This window comes from Myotis davidii, unplaced genomic scaffold (genome assembly GCF_000327345.1).
Source record: "Myotis davidii unplaced genomic scaffold, ASM32734v1 scaffold544, whole genome shotgun sequence".
Classification (NCBI taxonomy): domain Eukaryota; kingdom Metazoa; phylum Chordata; class Mammalia; order Chiroptera; family Vespertilionidae; genus Myotis; species Myotis davidii.
Window position 1 is genome coordinate 2873683 of NW_006297018.1, and position 19478 is coordinate 2893160.

The window sequence follows — 19478 nt, forward strand, 5'->3', positions numbered from 1 at the left end:
AACCCCAAACCCAGGCTGGCCAGGCACCCCAGGGGCGATCCCCACCCTGAAGGGGCTGTGGCCAGCTTGCAAACAGCCATCAGCCCCTCACCCAGGCTGGCTAGGCACTCCTATATAATAAAGGGTAATATGAAAATTGACCCTAACAGCAGAACGACTGGGAATGACTGGTCACTATGACACACACTGATCACCAGGAGGCAGACGCTCAATGCAGGAGCTGCCCCCTGGTGGTCAATGCGCTCCCACAGGGGGAGTGCTGTTCAGACAGAAGCTGGGCTCATAGTTGGCAAGCGCAGTGGCGGCAGGAGCCTCTCCCGCCTCCATGGCAGTGCTAGGAGCAGTGAGCCCAGTGGTCAGGAGCAGCAAGCAAGTGGGCGGTAAGGATCGAGGGGTCCCGGACTGTGAGCTGTGAATGGGATGTCCGCTTGCCGGCTGAGGGGACACCCGCAGCCCTGCCAGTGCACGAATTTTGTGCATCAGTCCTCTAATATGCATATAAGATCTTTAGTTAATCTCTCCCCACTCCCCTTTCCCCTTCCCTCTGAGATTTGTCAGTCTGTTCCATGTTTCCATGCCTCTGGTTATGAAAATAGTTTTAACCTTGGGACCCACAGGGATCTACAGATTACACTTTGAACCCTCCTTTAGGGCTTTATCCTTAAAGTACATCATATATTGCACATACCTGGGTGTTAGTTACTAAAACGTTTTATGAGAGGCTTGAAGAGAATGTATCTGTTTGAAACATGCTATAGCACTTTTCTTCTTTTGAAGATACTATGCTTTCCCTGTAGGAATGTATCCTGTCAGGTATAATGTCAGTGAATGGAAAGAAAGTTCTTCACATGGATAGAAACCCATATTATGGAGGAGAAAGTGCATCTATAACACCTCTGGAAGATGTAAGTATTATAATAAATTAATATGCCTTCTATACTTTGAATCTTCTACTTTTTATTTTTTTTAATTGATTTTAGAGAGGAAGGGAGAGGGAGAGGGAGGTAGAAACATCAATGATGAGAGAGAATCATTGATCAACTGCCTCCTGCACACCCTCCACTGGGGGATCGAGCCCACAACCCAGCATGTGTTCTTGACCAGAATCAAACCTGGGGCCCTTCAATCTGCAGTCTGACACTCTACCCATTGGGCCAACCCAGCTAGGGCTAAATCTTTTACTTGTGAATCTCAACTTTACTCCTTAGAGGTAATTTTTAATGCTTCATCAAGGGCATTAAGTTTAATGGCAGTTTTAATTTCTTATTAGATTATCTTGAGCATCATAATTTTCAGGAGCTTCTAGTTTGGGGCTTGCAGAATTGAAATTGTGCCCTTTGTTGCCATCTGGAGCAGTTATCTCTCAAAGTTAATAGAAGTTCAACTTTTGATGAAGCCCTAATGTGTGCCAGACACAATGCCAGTACTTTCCTCATGGTTTGATTTATTTTCCCAGTTACTCAGAGATTTTTTTTATCCCCATTTTTCAGACAAAATAGTCTCAGTGGGGTTAAAATCACAGAAATGGGTTGCTCACCTAGGTTATATGACTCCAAAGCTTAGTTCCTTTTACCATACTGCCCTGTTCCCTACTCTTTGATAACATGGGTATATGAAACATTTCCAAAGTGTGTTTTGCTAAATATATTTATTTCTCTTTGTGATGTTTGTTCTGCACCCACATGTATGGATATGAGCTGTACTTTTTTTAAAAAAATAGGAAATATAGATACCATCAATTACTTCTTAAATAATGACTTAAAATAATATTTATATAAAAAAGTTTTCTTCTATATTCAGGAATACAAAGAAATAGAAGGAATAATACTACTGAATGAGAAACCTCCATCTGGATTGAGTTAACATTTTGCTATATTAGCATGCCTTTTTGTGTTACTGGTTTTGAACCATTGGAAGTAATAGACATAATGATACTTGACCTATTTCAGAATTCATTTGCTAATAATAATATTTTCCTGTATAATACTGTTACCACATTTAAGAAAATTAATAATAATATCCAGACCATATTTGAATTTCCCAGGATTCCTCAGAATGTTATTGTTGTACAGTAGTGTTGTTTTTAAACCAGTTTAAACACTGCCTTTGAGTTGTTTCTCCTTTTCTTTTCATCTACTGAAGTCTCTCCACTTTTTCTTTTTCCTTTTGCAAAGTCCAGGCTAGTTTATAAGAAAGTATTGTTAGCTACTTCCCATTGCATCACATCAACAGGCACATAACATCTGGTTGCCCCACTGTTCATGGTGCTAAGTTTGACCCTGGTTAAGATGATTACCACCAGAGCTCTTCATTGTGAGTAATCGGTGGAGTGATGTGCTGGCACCAGTCTTTCCATGCCTAGTACATTTATTAGCTGCTCTTCAGTAAGATGAGCAAGCTCACTGTTCTGTTTTCTTTTTCTGTGAATATATGCAAGGACTTAGGGATTTTTATAGAGTATATAAGTACCTACTTTCTTATTCTGTTCCACCTTAGCAATATGTGAATTTGAATGTTCTCAAATTTTAAACTGTAAGCTTTCATCTAGAGTTTCTACTTATCTCACACAAATTGTAAATAAATTGGACTAATTTTAAATCTCTTTTCTAATATGAAGAATCCAAATTTTATTTTTAACTCCTTACATAACTACAAAAGCAAAATTAAGCCTTTTGATGGCTTTCTATTCAGGAAGGAATGAGTTTAAATGATTTCTACAAATAAGGAGTGTATCTGCAGAACTAATTAATGTGTCATTGACAAATAGTTTCGTGTTCTTGCTTTTCTGCTAATAAAACAAACACTGCCTCTGCAGTACTTGTGTTAACATTCATTAGTTTAATAATATACTTAGTTTATGTATACATTAGAACTTTAAATGAAATGTGCTGCTCTGGCCGGTGTGGCTCAGTTGGTTGGAGTGTCGTCCTGTACACCAAAGATTTGTTCCCCTGTCTGGCAACCTATCCATGTTTCTCTTTCATGTTGATGTTCTCTCTCCCTCCCCTTAAATCCTCCTGTCTCTAAAATCAAAAATAAAAATAAATGTTCTTGTTATACTTTGCCTCATATACTGGTGTTATTACTCCAAAACCATGTTATCAAAAAACAGTTGCATAGTATAATGGGAATTAAGTTTTGTTACATTATAGGTATTTTTGTTTTGGTTTTAGTTATACAAAAGATTTAAAATACCAGGAGCACCACCATCATCAATGGGGAGAGGAAGAGACTGGAATGTTGACTTAATTCCCAAGTTCCTTATGGCTAATGGTAAAGAATTCTAACTTAAATTTATGACAGAATCTGATTTAAAACTAGAAACTAACTCCTGACAGAGAATATTATTCCAGGTATGTGGAAATGGATTTTTTTAAATGGTTACAGTATGGTGAGTAATATGCTCCATTAGAGGTGTCTGGAAGCAATAAAAATGGAGAGAAATTGAGGTGACTTCTTAGTGATTGGTTCTGAAGAAAGAAAATTATGATATGATATGACACAATACATATCAAAATTGTAAGCATTTATAACAGATTTTTCTCTTGATGCTTTGGTAGATAACTGGGTCTTTCTAATCTGTTGGCTTTTAAAGTTTTTAAAAAATATTTTTTAATTAGAGGAGTTGAGTATCTTTTTAAATTGTTGATATTGTCTTTTTCTGAGATGACTGCAAAGTCTATTTATGTTCTTTAAAATAAAGTATGTGCCACCCTTTCCCTTTTTTTAAACTTCATATTCTGTAATTTGTTTTAAGGCAAAGTTCTTATTTGAATTTTCTCTGAAATAATGTAGTGTTAACTAAATTGTTTTGAGGTGAATTGTAAACTCAAAATTTTTTATGTAAGTAATAAAATCATTATTATTTTTTTAATATATTTTATTGATTTTTTTACAGAGAGGAAGGGAGAGAGATAGTTAGAAACATCGATCAGCTGCCTCCTGCACACCCCCTACTGGAGATGTGCCCGCAACCAAGGTACATGCCCTTGACCGGAATTGAACCTGGGACCTTTCAGTCCGCAGGCCGACGCTCTATCCACTGAGCCAAACCGGTTATGGCTAAAATTATTTTATTGAAATTAGAAAACATAAGCAGAAAGGAAATAAAATTTATGTAATCAGAATTCACCGTCTAGAATTATAGTTAATATATTTTGATGTATAACCCGCCAGGCTGTGTGTGTGTGTGTGTGTGTATATATATTATTTCTTTAAATTTTCTCCCCAGTCATGTTTTTCAACTGATATACTATGAGTTTGTGTGTGTGTGTGTGTGTGAGAGAGAGAGAGAGAGAATGTGTGTTTATGTGATAAATCTCATTGTATACTTCTTGAAGAGTATCATGGGGATAAAGGGAATGATGGAATGATTTCTTTCTTTTTTTATTAAATATATTTATTGATTTCAGAGAGGAAGGGAGAAGGAAAGAGAGATAGAAACATCAATGATGAGAATCATTGATCAGCTGCTTTCTGCACCCCCCCTACTGGGGATCGAGCCCGCAACCCAGGCATGTGCCCTCGGCTGGAATCGAACCTGGGACCCTTCAGTCCGCAGGCTGACACTCTATCCACTGAGCCAAGCCGACCAGGGCGGAATGATTTCTTAAGGGTTTCCCTTTATATTGCTAATCACTATTAGATTGTGAGACTGCCCCTTCCCCAGTACCTTTACCAAAACTCAGATATTTTTCATTTTATTTTTTGTCATTTTATTGTACTAAAAGACAAAATAATTGATTTTTAAAATCTATTTATGAGAAGGTGAAATGATTTCTAGATGTTTATTGGCTTTTATATTCTTTTTTTATTTATTAATCCTCACATGAGTGTCCCCCCCCCCCCCCCCCATTCTATATTTTTTCTACACTGCACCATTTTTCAGAGAGAATGGAAGTGGGGGGAGAGAAACACTAATGTGTGACACATCTAATGATTGCCTCTTGCACACTCGCCTATGGCTGGGGAGGGAACCCAAAACCCAGGAATGTGCTTGACTGGGAATTGAACCCATGACCCTTTGGTGTGCAGGCCGACGCTCTAACTGTAGAGCTACACCAGCCAGAGTGGTTTTTGTATTCTTTTATTATTGTTGTTGTTATTGTTTTTTATTTATTTCAGAGAGGAAGAGGGGGGAGAGATAGAAACATCAATGAAGAGAGAGAATCATCGATTGGCTGCCTCCTGCATGTCTCCTACTGGGGATGGAGCCTGCAACCCCCGTATGTGCCCTTGATCGGAATCAAACCTGGGACCCTTCAGTCTGCAAGCCGATGCTTTATCCACTAAGCCAAACCAGCTACAGTGGTTTTTGTATTTTTTGAGGAACTGTCTTAGCCTTGTGCTTTTGCATATTTTTCTGTTGAGGTTTTGTGTTTTTTCTTATTGTTTTAAAGTGCTCTTTATAAAGACTATACTCTTTAAAAATATGTTTAAAATACCTTTTCCAGTTTGTGATTGGCCTTTTATATTACTGTTGTATTTTGTGTGTGTGTGTATGTGCAAAAGCTTTTAAATTTCATGTAGTCATATAGGTTGATCTTTCTTTCATTGTCGTGATTCGGAAGGGTATGCTTAAAATTTTTCTACCTCAAGGTTATATAAATAGTAATACTTTTAAATAGTTTTACACTTTCCTTTTTTTCACCTATTTTCTATGTAAATTACCTATTTTATTATCCTGTTCTTTGAGAAGTAGAGATTGAAATTTATTTTATCAAAATGGTGAGTCATTTGTCCCTCAGCACCATTTATTTTTTCCACTTTGATTTAAACTTTTATGATATGTTAAATTCTTATATGTGGGGTCTGTATTGTTTTTGACTGATTTGTGGACTAACCAATATAATTGTACAATGTTACTTTAATATCTGGTTGCATAATGCTATTGTCATTATTTCTTGTTTTCAAAGAAAACCTTTTTATTTTGACTGCTTTAGTGTGCTTTGCAAATGAGTTTTAAAATAATTTTATTTCTAAAAGAAGTTTGCTGTTTTTAGCATACCAGAATTTCTTTGGTTTATATGTAGGTAATATTTTAATTGTATGCCTGTCTTCCCACCCTCCCATTTATTTATTTATTTTGCTTTTTTGTTTTTGCTTTTTCTTTATCTGAAATTAATGTTTGTTTTATTAATATAAATTGACATAGAAACTGTAAAGCATAAATTCCTGAAAATTTTTGCCTTTGATTTGCCTCTCTTTAAAATATAACAGGAATTTTAAAGTAACCCAACCTATTTCAATAGTATTATAATTGTAACCTCATACCTGTAATAATTGTGTAGCTTTTACAAAAGCAAGTTAATGAAGTTATTAACCTTGAAGTTGTACATTAAAAAATACTTCTAAATATGCTAACAAATAGGTATGCATTCTGATTGTCTCATTTAAAATATGGCTTTGGAGACTTTTTGTAGGAGTTATTGGACAATGCTAACAAATTATGAAGCTATTAATATTGGTAAATGTGTTTTCTGCTAGTTTTTAAGGATAGTAGGATATTAATTATAGTTTGAATTGTGTGACTTTTATAGGTCAGCTGGTTAAGATGCTACTTTATACAGAAGTCACTCGTTATCTGGATTTCAAAGTGACTGAAGGGAGCTTTGTCTATAAGGGAGGAAAAATCTACAAGGTTCCTTCCACTGAAGCAGAAGCCCTGGCATCTAGTAAGTAATTTTATTTTTTCAGAATGTTAAGGTTTTACAATGGAAAATGACTCTTAGAGATTAAATTTAATATCCCTTATATCAACCCTCATCCACTCATTTGATCAAAAAATATTTATTGAATGTGTATTACATGCCAGACACTATTCTGGGCAGTTGAGAATACCTTAATGAACAGAATGTTCAAATTTTTCTATTCTTTTTGACATTTAAAGAGAGTTTAAATGACCATCTCTATATCATGACCATCTCTATGTCTAGGTCTAGTAGTGCTCTTTCATAGTAATAATTCAAAAGAGCAGTTGGTTTTTTGTGTTTCCTGTGTGTTAGCCTCTGTGCTACACACTTCACATTCATTTTCTTACTTGGCTTTTAAAACACCTTTATGAAGTAAGTTTTCCATTTTATAGATAAGAAAATTCAGGCCTGAAATCACATAAGTGATTTAAGTAGCAGATGGGAATTGAAACCCTGGAGGGATTGCTCCAAAGCCTGTGTTCTTAACCTTATTAAGCTGACCTCCTAGAGTCTAGGACAGTCGTGGGCAAACTACGGCCCGCGGGCCCCGTTTGAAAAAACTAAAAAAAAAAGACCGTACCCTTTTATGTAATGATGTTTACTTTGAATTTATATTAGTTCACATAAACACTCCATCCATGCTTTTGTTCCGGCCCTCCGGTCCAGTTTAAGAACCCATTGTGGCCCTCGAGTCAAAAAGTTTGCCCACCCCTGGTCTAGGACCTAGACTATATTGTCCAACCTGCTGAAAAAGAAAAGAACTCTGATCTGGCGAAACCCATCTTCTAAGTTGGTGTTGTTGCCATTCTCCAAAATCTCTGTGTTTAGGAATTTCTACTGAGTATGGTGTGATTTTATTCTCTGCCCTAAATTATTTCCTCCACTGGCTCAACCTAAGATTCCTGGTTAACATTTTCTGTCTTGATCTCTTAAATAGCAAACACCCCTAGAAAGGACCTCTGTTCTTTAGGGTGTTCTAGTTGTTGTACAAAGCAGTTTAAGAAAGGACAAATTTGTATAACTAAGGAGTAGATGAGTTTTATATACTAGATGTTTTAGGAGTTTAGAGGAGGGAAAGGTTTGGGAGAATAGGAAAAGAATCGATAAATTCTCCAGTAATTTTATTTTGGCATAAATGTGGAAAAGTTTTCTTATTTATTTTGGCAGTTTTTCCTAACTCCATTTATTTACTTCTTGCTATTAGGGGAGAAAATATTGGGCCTAAAATGTTGAAAGACACTATAGCTGGATAGTAAAAAAAAATCCACTAATAGTTTTGCTAGGTTAGAATTGACAATTGGGAAAGGAAGGGAATGGCTCCAAATTAAATTGAAGGGCGTTAGTGGTGTAATCATGGGTTAGGAATTATTTTAAATCCTTTTTTTAAAACATATTTTTATTGATTTCAGAGAGGATGGGAGAGGGAGAGATAGAAACATCGATGATGAAAGAGAATCATTGATCGGCTGCCTCCCATACTCCCCATAGTGTGAGCCCACAACCCAGGCATGTCCCCTGAGCAGAAATTGAACTGTGACCTCCTGGTTCATAGGTTTACACTCAAGCACTGAGCAACACTGGCCAGGCTGTCTTCCATATATATAAAAGCCTGATATGCAAATTGTCCTCTCGAGAGTTTGACCGGGAGACTGGGAGTATGATCGCTTGCTATGACATATGCTAACCACCAGAGGGCAGCATGGACTGAAGGAAGGCCCCGGCCAGCGGCCGGCAGCCAGGGAAGGAAGGCCCCAGCTAGCAGCTGTAAGGCCCCAATTGGCTGTGATTGCCAGCCAGGCCTAGGGACCCTACCTGTGCACAATTTTGTGCACCTGGCCTCTAGTTTTAAATATTTTAAAGATCCCTAGTAGGGGGTATGTGGGAAGCAGCTAATTGCTGATTCTTTCTGATTGATGTTGTATCTCTCCTTTTCCCTTCTTCTCTGAAATCAATTAAAAAATATATTAAAAAATATAATAAAATATGACAGTGAGTATAATTGCATAAAGTGTTTTCATAGAACTAGGGATGCAAGAGGTTGAATACATTCCTTTTAAACAAAGTTTGTGCTTTTTATTTTTTATTACCTTTGAGCTCTTACCTATGGATTTATTTTAAAATATATTTTTATTGATTTCAGAGAGGAAGGGAGAGAGAAAGACAAAAACATCAGTGATGAGAGAGAATCACTGATAGACTGCCTCCAGCATGCCCCACACTAGGGATCGAGCCCGTAACCCATCCAAGTGCCCTAATCAGGAATCGAACTGTGACTCCTGGTTTATAGCTCGACCCTCAACCACTGAGTCACTCTGGCTGGGCTTAATGTATACATTTTTAAGCTAGGTTTATTGAGGTATAATTTATATACAGTAGAATTTATCTGTTTTTTTAGTATACAGTTTGATGAATTTTTACCATATCACTACCTTATCAGCAGCTGTTTTTATATTAGTGGATAGAATTTTGAAGTCAATGGTGGCATGGAAATTCTAGACAAAGTTAATGAATGAGATAAGGAAGTGTCGAGGTAGCGAAGTTCAAGAGAAATGTAAAATAAAAGAGAAAGATATGAATAAATTACTTTATAGTTTTAACTAGAGGCCTGGTGTATGGATTTGCGCACCAGTGGAGTCCCTCGACCTGGCCTGCGGAATCAGGCCAAAACTGGCTCTCTGACAATCCGAGGGGGTCCTGGATTGTGAGAGGGTGCAGCCAGGCCAAGAGACCCCACTGGTACACCATTGGGGCTGGGGAGAGATGCGGGATATTGGCCAGCTGGGGAGGAACCATGGGAGGGCTCCAGGGTGTGTCCGGCTCGTGTTGCCAGCTGGACCCCAGCAGCAAGCTAACCTACCGGTCAGAGCGTCTGCCCTGGATGGTCAGTGCACATCATAGCAACTGGTTGAATGGTTGACTGTCTGCCCCCTGGTGGTCAGTGCATGTCATAGCAAGCGATTGAGCAACCTTAGCATATCATTAGCATATTATGTTTTGGTTGGTTGAACGGCTGACCAGTTGACTGGACACTTAGCATATTAGGCTTTTATTGTATAGGACTATAGTTTACATTTACTGAACATGTTTGCCAGCATACATGTACTGTATGCTGTAACACACTCTGTGTGTTATCTAATTTTAGTTTATGTAGTCCTTTATTACAAACCTGTGAGATGTGGGTGCTATTATTTTTTACAGATGGGAAAACTGAGATATAGCGATGTGAAAGAAAAGCCCAAAGTAGCATAACTTCTGACTTTTGAACTGGCTGGAAGTCAGATTTATCTGACTCAAGAACCCCCTATAGTTTTAACTACTGTACTATATATAGTATATACATCTTTTAAAAATATTTTAACTGTTATGTACCATCTGATTCTTTTTTTCTTCGTGGTAAACATTTCTAGTTTCTGTGATTGTTTCTCATATAATATGCTATCTTGATCTCTTGTATACTTTTTTTGTAAATTCTCTGATTTGCCAAGATTATCCTATCCTATATAATAAAAGGCTAATATGCAAACCAACCGAACGGTGGAACGACTGGTCGCTATGACGTGCACTGACCACCAGGGGGCAGATGCTCAATGCTGGAGCTGCCCCCTGGTGGTCAGTGCGCTCCTACAGGGTGAGCACTGCTCAGCCAGAACCCTGAGCTGGGCTCATGGCTGATGTGTGCAGCCACGGTGGTGGGAGCCTCACCTGCCTCTGCGGCAGCGCTAAGGATGTTCGACTGCTCGGGCTGAGGTACCCCACTCCTCCTAGGGCACAATTTTCATACACTGGGCCTCTAGTATATAATAATAGTATTGCAAACAGACCAGACATAATACTCCAGATGTTGTCTGCTCAGTGTCAGTAGGACTATTACTTTCCTAGGACAATACACTTCTATTAATGTAGCCCGTTACTATTGCTTTTTTTTTTCAGATCTGTAGACACTCTTGGTTCTTGTGATAGATAGTTCATGATGCCAGATAAAAAGCCAAGGTTCCAGTAAATAATTTGTTGCTTGGTCAGATGTTATTTTTGTGAAATCAATGAGAAATATATATGACCTCTACAGAATGTTGAACACAATTAGTATGTTCAGAAATGTTTTGAGAAGTTTTCATGAATAGCTTTGAAAAGCTAAATCTTTAGCTTGTTTATTTATTCTTATTCTTACTGCTGTGAGGCATCTATTTATCTGGAGCACTTTGGCATCAAATCACCTTTGATATCACAGATCTAAGTGAATCCCAGGGCTTGTAGTGGTCTGAGGTAGCTGTGCTTGCTGCACCTCTAATTCTACCATTAGAATTCTATATTGTGTGCCATATCTTAGTTTTTTATGATACTGATTCTACCCTAATTTTTAAAATTCTATGGTTACCTCTTAGTTAATTGAAAAGCTTTTATCTATTCTCTTAGTGAAACTACTCTGGATTTTGTAATTTTTTTTATGTTTTAAAAGTTTTGGTGTGTTTTTTTGGTAAGTAAACTTCATTGTATAAGTGAATGATTGAAAGTCAAACCTATTTCAAATGAAGGTAAGACACTACTCGGGACTAATTCTAAAAAATTTTATTTTCTAATTTTTCAATATAATTTTAATATTTTTGTTTTTATGTGGTATACCTAATATAAGTTTTATTTTATTATTTTTTAAAATATATTTCTCTATTGATTTCAGAGAGGAAGGGAGAAGGAGAGAGAGATAGAAACATCAATGATGAGAGAGAATGATTGATTGGCTGCCTCCCTGCACACCCCACACTGGGGATCGAGCCTGCAACCCAGGCATGTGCCCTTGGCCGGAATCGAACCTGGGACCCTTCAGTCCGCAGGCCGATGCTCTATCCACTGAGCCAAGCTGGCTAGGGCAGGGGGGTACAATTTTCAATAGGAAGGCATCATTATAGAAGCAGCTGTTATAAAAATTATACTGTAGGAAATATTTTAACTCTTTCAATTATGACTTTCAGAATGAGCACTGGATCTCTAAAATGTTTGTAATCACAGTGGTTTTGGTGCCATACTGCTAGTAATGGATATCACTAGCTGGCACCATGCATGGCACCATGGAAGGGGCGGAGAAGCTGCTGGAGCACCTCTGCTTGGCTGTGAAACAGGGTCACCAGCCATAATGATGAGGGGAGGGAGGGAACGAAAAAAGGAAATGGAGAGGAATTTAAGAAGACACTAGGATTTTTATTCTGGTTTTTAAAAAAAGTTACGCAGTTATCCCCAATAAGCTGTTGGTGGTAGCTTTAGGTTCCAACAGGCAGCGTCCACCAGAATATACCTGAAATACAAGCGCATTACAGTGGTGACTCATGTTTCTTTTTTAGTCGTTCACCCAACACCAGACAATTAAACTTGGGTCTTAACTTTGGTGCTGATGTGGTGATAGAATATTTCTTTTTAGCGTTATGTCTTTACTGTGTATGCATTCTCTCCATTTTTAAAGGTAGGTTGTAAAATATGTAGTCAGCTGTCACTAATAGCCTTATAATCATTTATAAATTTTTTAAAAAAAATATATTTTATTGATTTTTTACAGAGAGGAAGGGAGAGAGATAGAGAGTTAGAAACATCGATGAGAGAGAAACATCGATCAGCTGCCTCCTGCACATGCCCCACTGGGATGTGCCCGCAACCAAGGTACATGACCTTGACCGGAATCGAACCTGGGACCTTTCCGTCTGCAGGCCGACGCTCTATCCACTGAGCCAAACTGGTTTCGGCCATTTATAAATTTTTTAAATTGATTTTAGAGAGAGAGAAGAGAGAGAAAAAAAACCCCACCAATTTGTTGTTCCACTTAGCATTTATTGGTTGATTTTTTTATGTGCTATGACCTGGGATCAAACCCGCAAATTGGCATATCTGGAAGATGCTCTAACCAACTGAACTACCCGGTCAGGTTATGATCATTTGAATTTTCAGTTTTGTTGGTTTCAGTTATAGTCTTGGGAAAGAATGTTAAAAATATCAAAACACTAAATTGTCAACAGATAAAAAAGAAACATTTGAGAATTTGTTTTTGAAGCTATTGTTGTTTTTGGAAGTAGCTGTACAGTTTAGGAAAGGGGGAAAAAGATTGTAAAACCAGAAAGTTTTCTGTTTCTTTGCCCTTGTCTTTCTATTTGCTGTATATTAGTAGTAGTAACTGACTAATAGGAATGTCTGAGGCTTTATTATGTGGTCATTTATTGTTGTATAATGAACTACTTCTTATTGTATGAAGCAGTAAACTGATGATTTAGGACTTCATTAAAGTGAATAGCAGCATAATCAACATCTAAATACAGATAAGAAGAGGAAGAGTATTCAGAATTTTAGGCAGTTGGCCGAGTATCAATTAGAGTTGTTAAAAGTAACATTCAGCTGTATGCCTTCGTGAATAAATAGTTTTTGCAAAGTCATCTTGACCTTGTACCTAATAAGAAACATAATTAGACATACTACATTTAATTAAGTACTGGTTGTTATTGTACTTTAAAATTGAAGACCTTACTGATCTGTTATAATTATGTCAGTTTATTTTAAAGTTGGCCAAACACTCATATCTTAACCATTTGTACGCCATAAGAGTCTATAGAGGCAAGTGGCGGATCTTTTTTAATTAAAATCAAAATAGCGCGGCAGTTAACTGGTTAAATTGCACACTGTGTTAGAAGAGCCTCAAATAATAACATGGCAAATTTAAACGTTTCCTTTCATACTTTTTCTCCAGTGTTCTATTGTAAGTGTGTGCTTTTTGAAAAATTATCTTTTAGGCTTAATGGGGCTGTTTGAAAAACGTCGCTTCAGAAAATTCCTAGTATATGTTGCCAACTTCGATGAAAATGATGCTAGAACTTTTGAGGGCGTTGATCCTAAGAAGACTGCAATGCGAGAGGTGTATAAGAAATTTGATTTGGGCCAAGATGTTATAGATTTTACTGGTCATGCCCTGGCACTTTACAGAACTGATGAGTAAGTTTTCTGGTTTTTAGATTTATATATTGTTTGGAATGCTAACTGAATTTCCTAACTTTTCCAATGTGGAAATTCTAGCTAAACAAATATATAGCCATGTCATACACTGAAAGAAGAGGTTCTAGTTGCAAATTAATGTTAGAACCTTTTAAGTAAAATGCAACGGTAATAAGTTGAAATCACTGCAGAAAAAGATTTTAAATTGAACACAATAATGAAAACCGAAGCCTCTTGTAATATTCATTTCCTCTTCTCCAGCTATTTAGATCAACCATGTAGTGAAACCATTAATAGGATTAAACTTTACAGTGAGTCTTTGGCAAGATATGGCAAAAGCCCATATCTTTATCCACTGTATGGCCTTGGAGAACTGCCACAAGGATTTGCAAGGTAAGAACCCATATTTTTCCTATTTGCTAAAACCCCACTGATTCTGAACTTCATCTCCCACAGAAGTACTAGTATATGAGATACAGTTGTAAAAAATGAGACAAGATATGCCTGTGAATAATGAGATGCTTTTTGTTTTTGAAGTAAAATTCACATACAACAAAACCACAAATCTACAGTAAAAATGTTGAGTTTGATACATGTATAAACTTGCGTAATAAAAACTCCAGAATCAAGATAACATTTTTCTCATTCCAGAAAGTTCCTTTGTATCATCTCATAATCACCCCTCCCAAACCATAACAATGACGTTTGTAATTTCTAATCACTATAAAATACTTTTGCCTGTTTTTGAAGTTTATATAAAGGGGATAATACAGTATGTACTCATTTGTGTCTGACCTTTGCTTAATATTTTTGAGATCCATTTATGTTGATACACATGCTGGTGGTAGTTCATTTACAGTAAAAAGTATTGAGTAGTATTCCATTATGTGAATATCCCCCCTTTTCTTTTATGGATACTTGAGAGAGTGATTGTACCACTTTATACTCAGCAATGCCTGAGAATTTTAGTTGCTCCATATGCTTGTCAACATTTGTGTTGTCAGTCTTTTTAATTGAAACTACCCAGTAGGTGTGAAATAGTATCTCGTTATGGTTTTAATTTGCATTTCTTAAGGACTAATATTGATCACCTTTTCATGAGGTTGTTGGCTGTTAGTATAATTTTGTGGTGTGATTGTTCATGCCTTCTGTACATTTTTAAAGATTGGTTGTCTTTGTGATTTGTAGGAGATCTTTATGTATCCTGACAGCAAGTCTTTTGTCAGATATATATGCATTATAAATGTTTTCTCCCAATCTGTGGCAGAAGCTTTACATTTTTATGTTGTATCTTTTTAAAAATATATATTTTTGTTGATTTCCAGAGGAAGGGAGAGGGAGAGAGAGAAATATCAATGATGAGAGAGAATCATTGTTCAGCTGCCTCCTGCACACCCCACACTGGGGATCGAGCCCACAACCCAGGCATGTGCCCTGACTGGAAATTGAACCGTCCTTCCTCTCCTGGTTCATGTCAATGCTCAACCACTGAGCCATGCTGAGCTCTTTTTTTTTCAATGTTTAGTGCTTTTGGGGTCCTAAGAAAACTCAAGAGCATAAAGATGTTCTCCTATGTCTTTTTCTAAAAGCCTTGAAATCACGTAATGCAAGTCCTCATCTTTGTTCTTTTTCAAAATGTTTTGGCTATTTGAGGTCCTTTGTATTTCCAAATACATTTTAGAACAGGTTGACAATTTCTAGAAAAAGTGCTTGCTGAGATTTTAATTAGGATGAATTAAATCTGTATAGATCAGGAGGGTAGTAAAGAATAAAGGGGGCTAAATATGGTGATGGGAGATGATTTGACTTTTGATGTTCACAATGCAATATACAGATTATGTATCATAAAAATGTACACTTAAAACCTGTATGATCTTACTAACCACTGTCATCCCAATAAATTTAATAAAAAAAATCTATAGATCAATTTGGGGGAGAATTATCTTAATAATACTGAGTTTTCCAATGCATGAATTTGCTCTCTTCATATATTTAGGTTTTCTTTGTCTCAGCAGTGTCTTGTAGCTTCATTGTAGAGATCTAGCATTTTTTTTTGTTCAAATTTATTCATAAGTGTGGTTATTTTGATGTTGCTGTTAATGAAAGTTTGTTTTCAGAGTTGTTTGCTGCTAATATACAGAAACATAATTGATTTATGTATACTGACCTTATATCTAGTTTTTATAGATTTCTTAGGATTTTCCTTGTACACAGTTATCTCATCTTTGAACAGAGAGATTAGCTTCTTCTTTTACAACCTTTTTGTTCCTCCTTTTCTCCCTCTGCCTTTATGCACTGGCTAGGACTAATAGAAAAATGATGAATAGAAGTTGTGAGAATGGACACCCTTGCTTTATTCCAAGTCTTAAGGGAAATGTTTTCAATATTTTATTATTAAATGTTTTTTTCTAGATGGTTTTATTAGATTAAAAATTTGTGTATTTGTATCTTGCTGAGAGTTTTTATTATGAAGGGGTGTTGACATTGAGTTAATAATGCAGAGTGGGAGGGAGGGGGAGAAATAGTGAGAAACTTTGATGTGAGAGAGACATACTGATTGCTTGCTTCCCCAGTGCAACCGAACCAGAGCTGGGGATCGAACCTGCAACCCAGGTTCGGATTACCCTTGACTGGAAATTGAACCCATGATCCTTCAGTGCTTGGGCTGATCCTGTAACCACTGAGCAACACTGATCAGGGCTATCCCTTTAATTTTTTAAAATTTAGTTTGTGTGCGTGTATGCATTTGTGTATGTTAGGTGTCACTACTAGTTTGTGTATATATAGTGGTTTTTTCTTTTAGCTATTTTCAAATGTCTTCGTTGGGTTATGGCAGTTTCACTAGGATTTGTCTAGGTGTGGTTTTGTTAAAGTGCTTGAATGTGTAAGTTCATTTTTTATATCAAATTGGTAATTTTTAAATCACTATCCTCTTTAGATATTTCATCCCATATTCTCTCTTCTTCCGAGACACCAATTATTTGTATGTTAGATGCTTGGTGTTATTCCATAGGTCATTGAGGCTCTGCTCATTTTAAAAAAAACATTTTTATATGTTGATTTTTATTTCTTTAAATACATTTTTATTGATTTTAGCGGAGGGAGGGAGAGATAGAAACATCGGTGATAGAGAATCATTGATCGGCTGCCTACTGTATACCCCTTACTGGGAATGGAGCCTGCAACCTTGGGCATGTACCCTGACCGGGAATTGAACCTTGACCTTCTTCTGGTTCGTAAAGAGAGAGAGAGAGTTCATGGGAGCAGGGGTTGGGGGGGGGAAACATCAGTTTTTTTGTTCCAGCCATATATGCATTCATTGGTTGATTCTTGTATGAGCCTACACTGGGATCGAACAACCTAGGCATATCAAGAGAATGCTCTAGTCAACTGAGCTACTTGGCCAGCACTGTTCATTTTTTTGTCTATTTTTTCCCTCTCCTTACTTCATTGGATAATGCCTGTTCATTTGTCTTCAAGTTCACTGACTCTTGTTTCTGTTATTTCCAATAAGCTGATAATCCCATTCAGTGAGTTTTAATTTTTTTTAATATTATACTAGATCTAGAATTTCTATTTTCAAATACAGTTTTAATTTATTTTGTGAGATGCTGTGTAACTCATTTTGACTCTCCTATATTTATAACATTCTTGAACATGTATCCTTGAACAAGGATGTTTGCAAATTTTCTTGTTTTGTTTTGTTAGTCCTCAACTGAGGATATTTTTTTGCAATTGATTTTGAGAGAGAATGAGAGGGAGGGAGAGAGAGGGGAGAGTGAGAGACAGGGAAACATTGATGTGAAAGTGGTTGCCTCCCACACATGCCCAAACTGGGACCAGGGATTGAACCTGCAGCTCAGGTACATGCCCTTCATGAGGAATTGGATCCACAATCCTTTTGTGCATGGGCTGAAACACTAACCATTGAGCTAACCACTGAGCACACTGATCCGGGCATCCTTGATCATATTTCTAATAGTTGTCTTTAACTTTCTGCATTTTTTAAACATCAGTAATATGGGTCAGTTTATGTTGATTGCTTATCCTCTTTGGATCACATTTTTTTTTGTTATATCTTATAATTTTTATAATTTTTAGCATATACTGGACATACTGGTACATTGTAGAGATGCTGGAGTGTTTCTCTGAAGAGTATTAATTTCCAAATTGGCAGATAAGTTCACTTTGAATTTTGGAGTTTTGATTTTATGCCTTTTTAAAGAGGGTCTTTTGTCCTTGGCTGACTTATTAGCCCTGAAACAGTAGTTACTAGGGTTTCCGTGGAAAGCCCAGAGTGTCTGCCAAGCTCCTAATATAATAAGGCAGTTTCAAACTTCAGACTCATTTGTCCTTATGACCTACAGCTGTAATCTCTGCTCAAGTCTTTTTGCTTTTCAGCTACTGCTTTTTTGCTGGCTTTCTTGGAGTCTGCCTCATGTGCAAGTACTTCTGGAGTTAGCTAAGGATGGAAGAGGCTTTACAGATTTGGTGGCTACTCTTTGTAGGAATCCCTCCCAACCCCCAATTTTCATCTCCATTGACAACCCCAAATTCTGTCCTATGTCATCTCATGATGATAAGACCACAGGCTTTTTCTTCTGTTATAGCTATTCCATGTTATAAGGCCTGGGGAGTTCTTTCCCTCAGGGGAAGACTCATGCATATAAACCACATAAATATTTCATCCAGTTGCCTCCTTCCAAGTTTTCCCCCCAGTTTCTGCCTGCGTTTAGTCACTCTCCAGTGCTTCTTGATAGTTTTATTTATATGCAAGAGGATTGGACACATTTAAGCTATTCTTTCATTATTGGTCTGTTTTTTGTTTTTTTTACTTACTATTCATTGAATATGATATTTCATTTTTTATAATTGATGCTGTAATGACTTTTAAACTAATGCCTTTTGGAAGAAAATTGAGCAGATAAATATTGCTTATAATTAAGATCTAGGAAAGTAGACTTTAGTAGTTGAAACAATTATAAATTACCAATTGTAATTTAATAAATTTTTTAGGCTAAGTGCTATTTATGGAGGTACCTACATGCTGAATAAACCAATTGAAGAAATAATTGTGCAAAATGGAAAAGTGATTGGTGTTAAATCTGAAGGAGAGGTAAAGTAGCATTTACAATTAAAATATACTGTGTTCTTGTAAAGAAAACTTTATTATCTAATAAGTACTTAAATTTGGTATGGACACTTATGCTAGATTTCAGACTACATGGATATCTGATTTCTTATAACAAACTGGTATTCAGTATGATTAAGGACTAGTTAATGAGTTTGTGCTTTAAGAAAACAGATCAATACTTTGTTTTGTTGATTGTTGCTTCCTCTTGAGACTATAAAATATGCATTATGGATGAGTGCTAAGTGGTGTACACTATGGGTTGATGCCTGTCTCAAATTTATTTAAGTTTAGCTTTGTTAGTACCACTTATAATTTATTTGTTGAAATTGGGCTTATTAGGCAATACTGTTTTGTTATTATAATTTAATAAATTGTTAAATTTTAACATTTTTTTTATATATATACTAGAGGCCTGGTGCACATTGATGCACTTGGAGGAGTCCTCAGCCCGGCCTGTGCCCTCTCTCAGTCTGGGACCCCTCGGGGCGATGGCTACCTGCTGGCTTAGGCCTGCTCCCCAGGGGATTGGGCCTAAGCTGGCAGTCAGACATCCCTGTGGCAGCCTGGAAGCCCTTGGGAGATGTCCACTCGCCAGAGGGGAGCAGGCCTAAGCTGTAGTTGGACATCCTTAGCGCTGCTGAGGCGGTGGGAGAGGCTCCCACCACCACCACCACTGTGCTGTCAGTCGT

General features: G+C 36.9%; 1 protein-coding gene across 1 annotated transcript in view; it reads left to right on the top strand.

Moving 5' to 3' along the window:
- GDI2 (GDP dissociation inhibitor 2) overlaps positions 1 to 19478 on the top strand; it is a gene marked incomplete at its 5' end in the record, with an annotated part of 41583 nt that overhangs the window by 15336 nt on the left and 6769 nt on the right. The window contains 6 exons of the mRNA XM_015569723.1: positions 798 to 905; positions 3174 to 3273; positions 6540 to 6674; positions 13457 to 13655; positions 13917 to 14048; positions 18672 to 18771. Coding sequence (XP_015425209.1) covers positions 798 to 905; positions 3174 to 3273; positions 6540 to 6674; positions 13457 to 13655; positions 13917 to 14048; positions 18672 to 18771 — 774 coding nt within the window. The remainder of the gene's footprint in view (positions 1 to 797; positions 906 to 3173; positions 3274 to 6539; positions 6675 to 13456; positions 13656 to 13916; positions 14049 to 18671; positions 18772 to 19478) is intronic.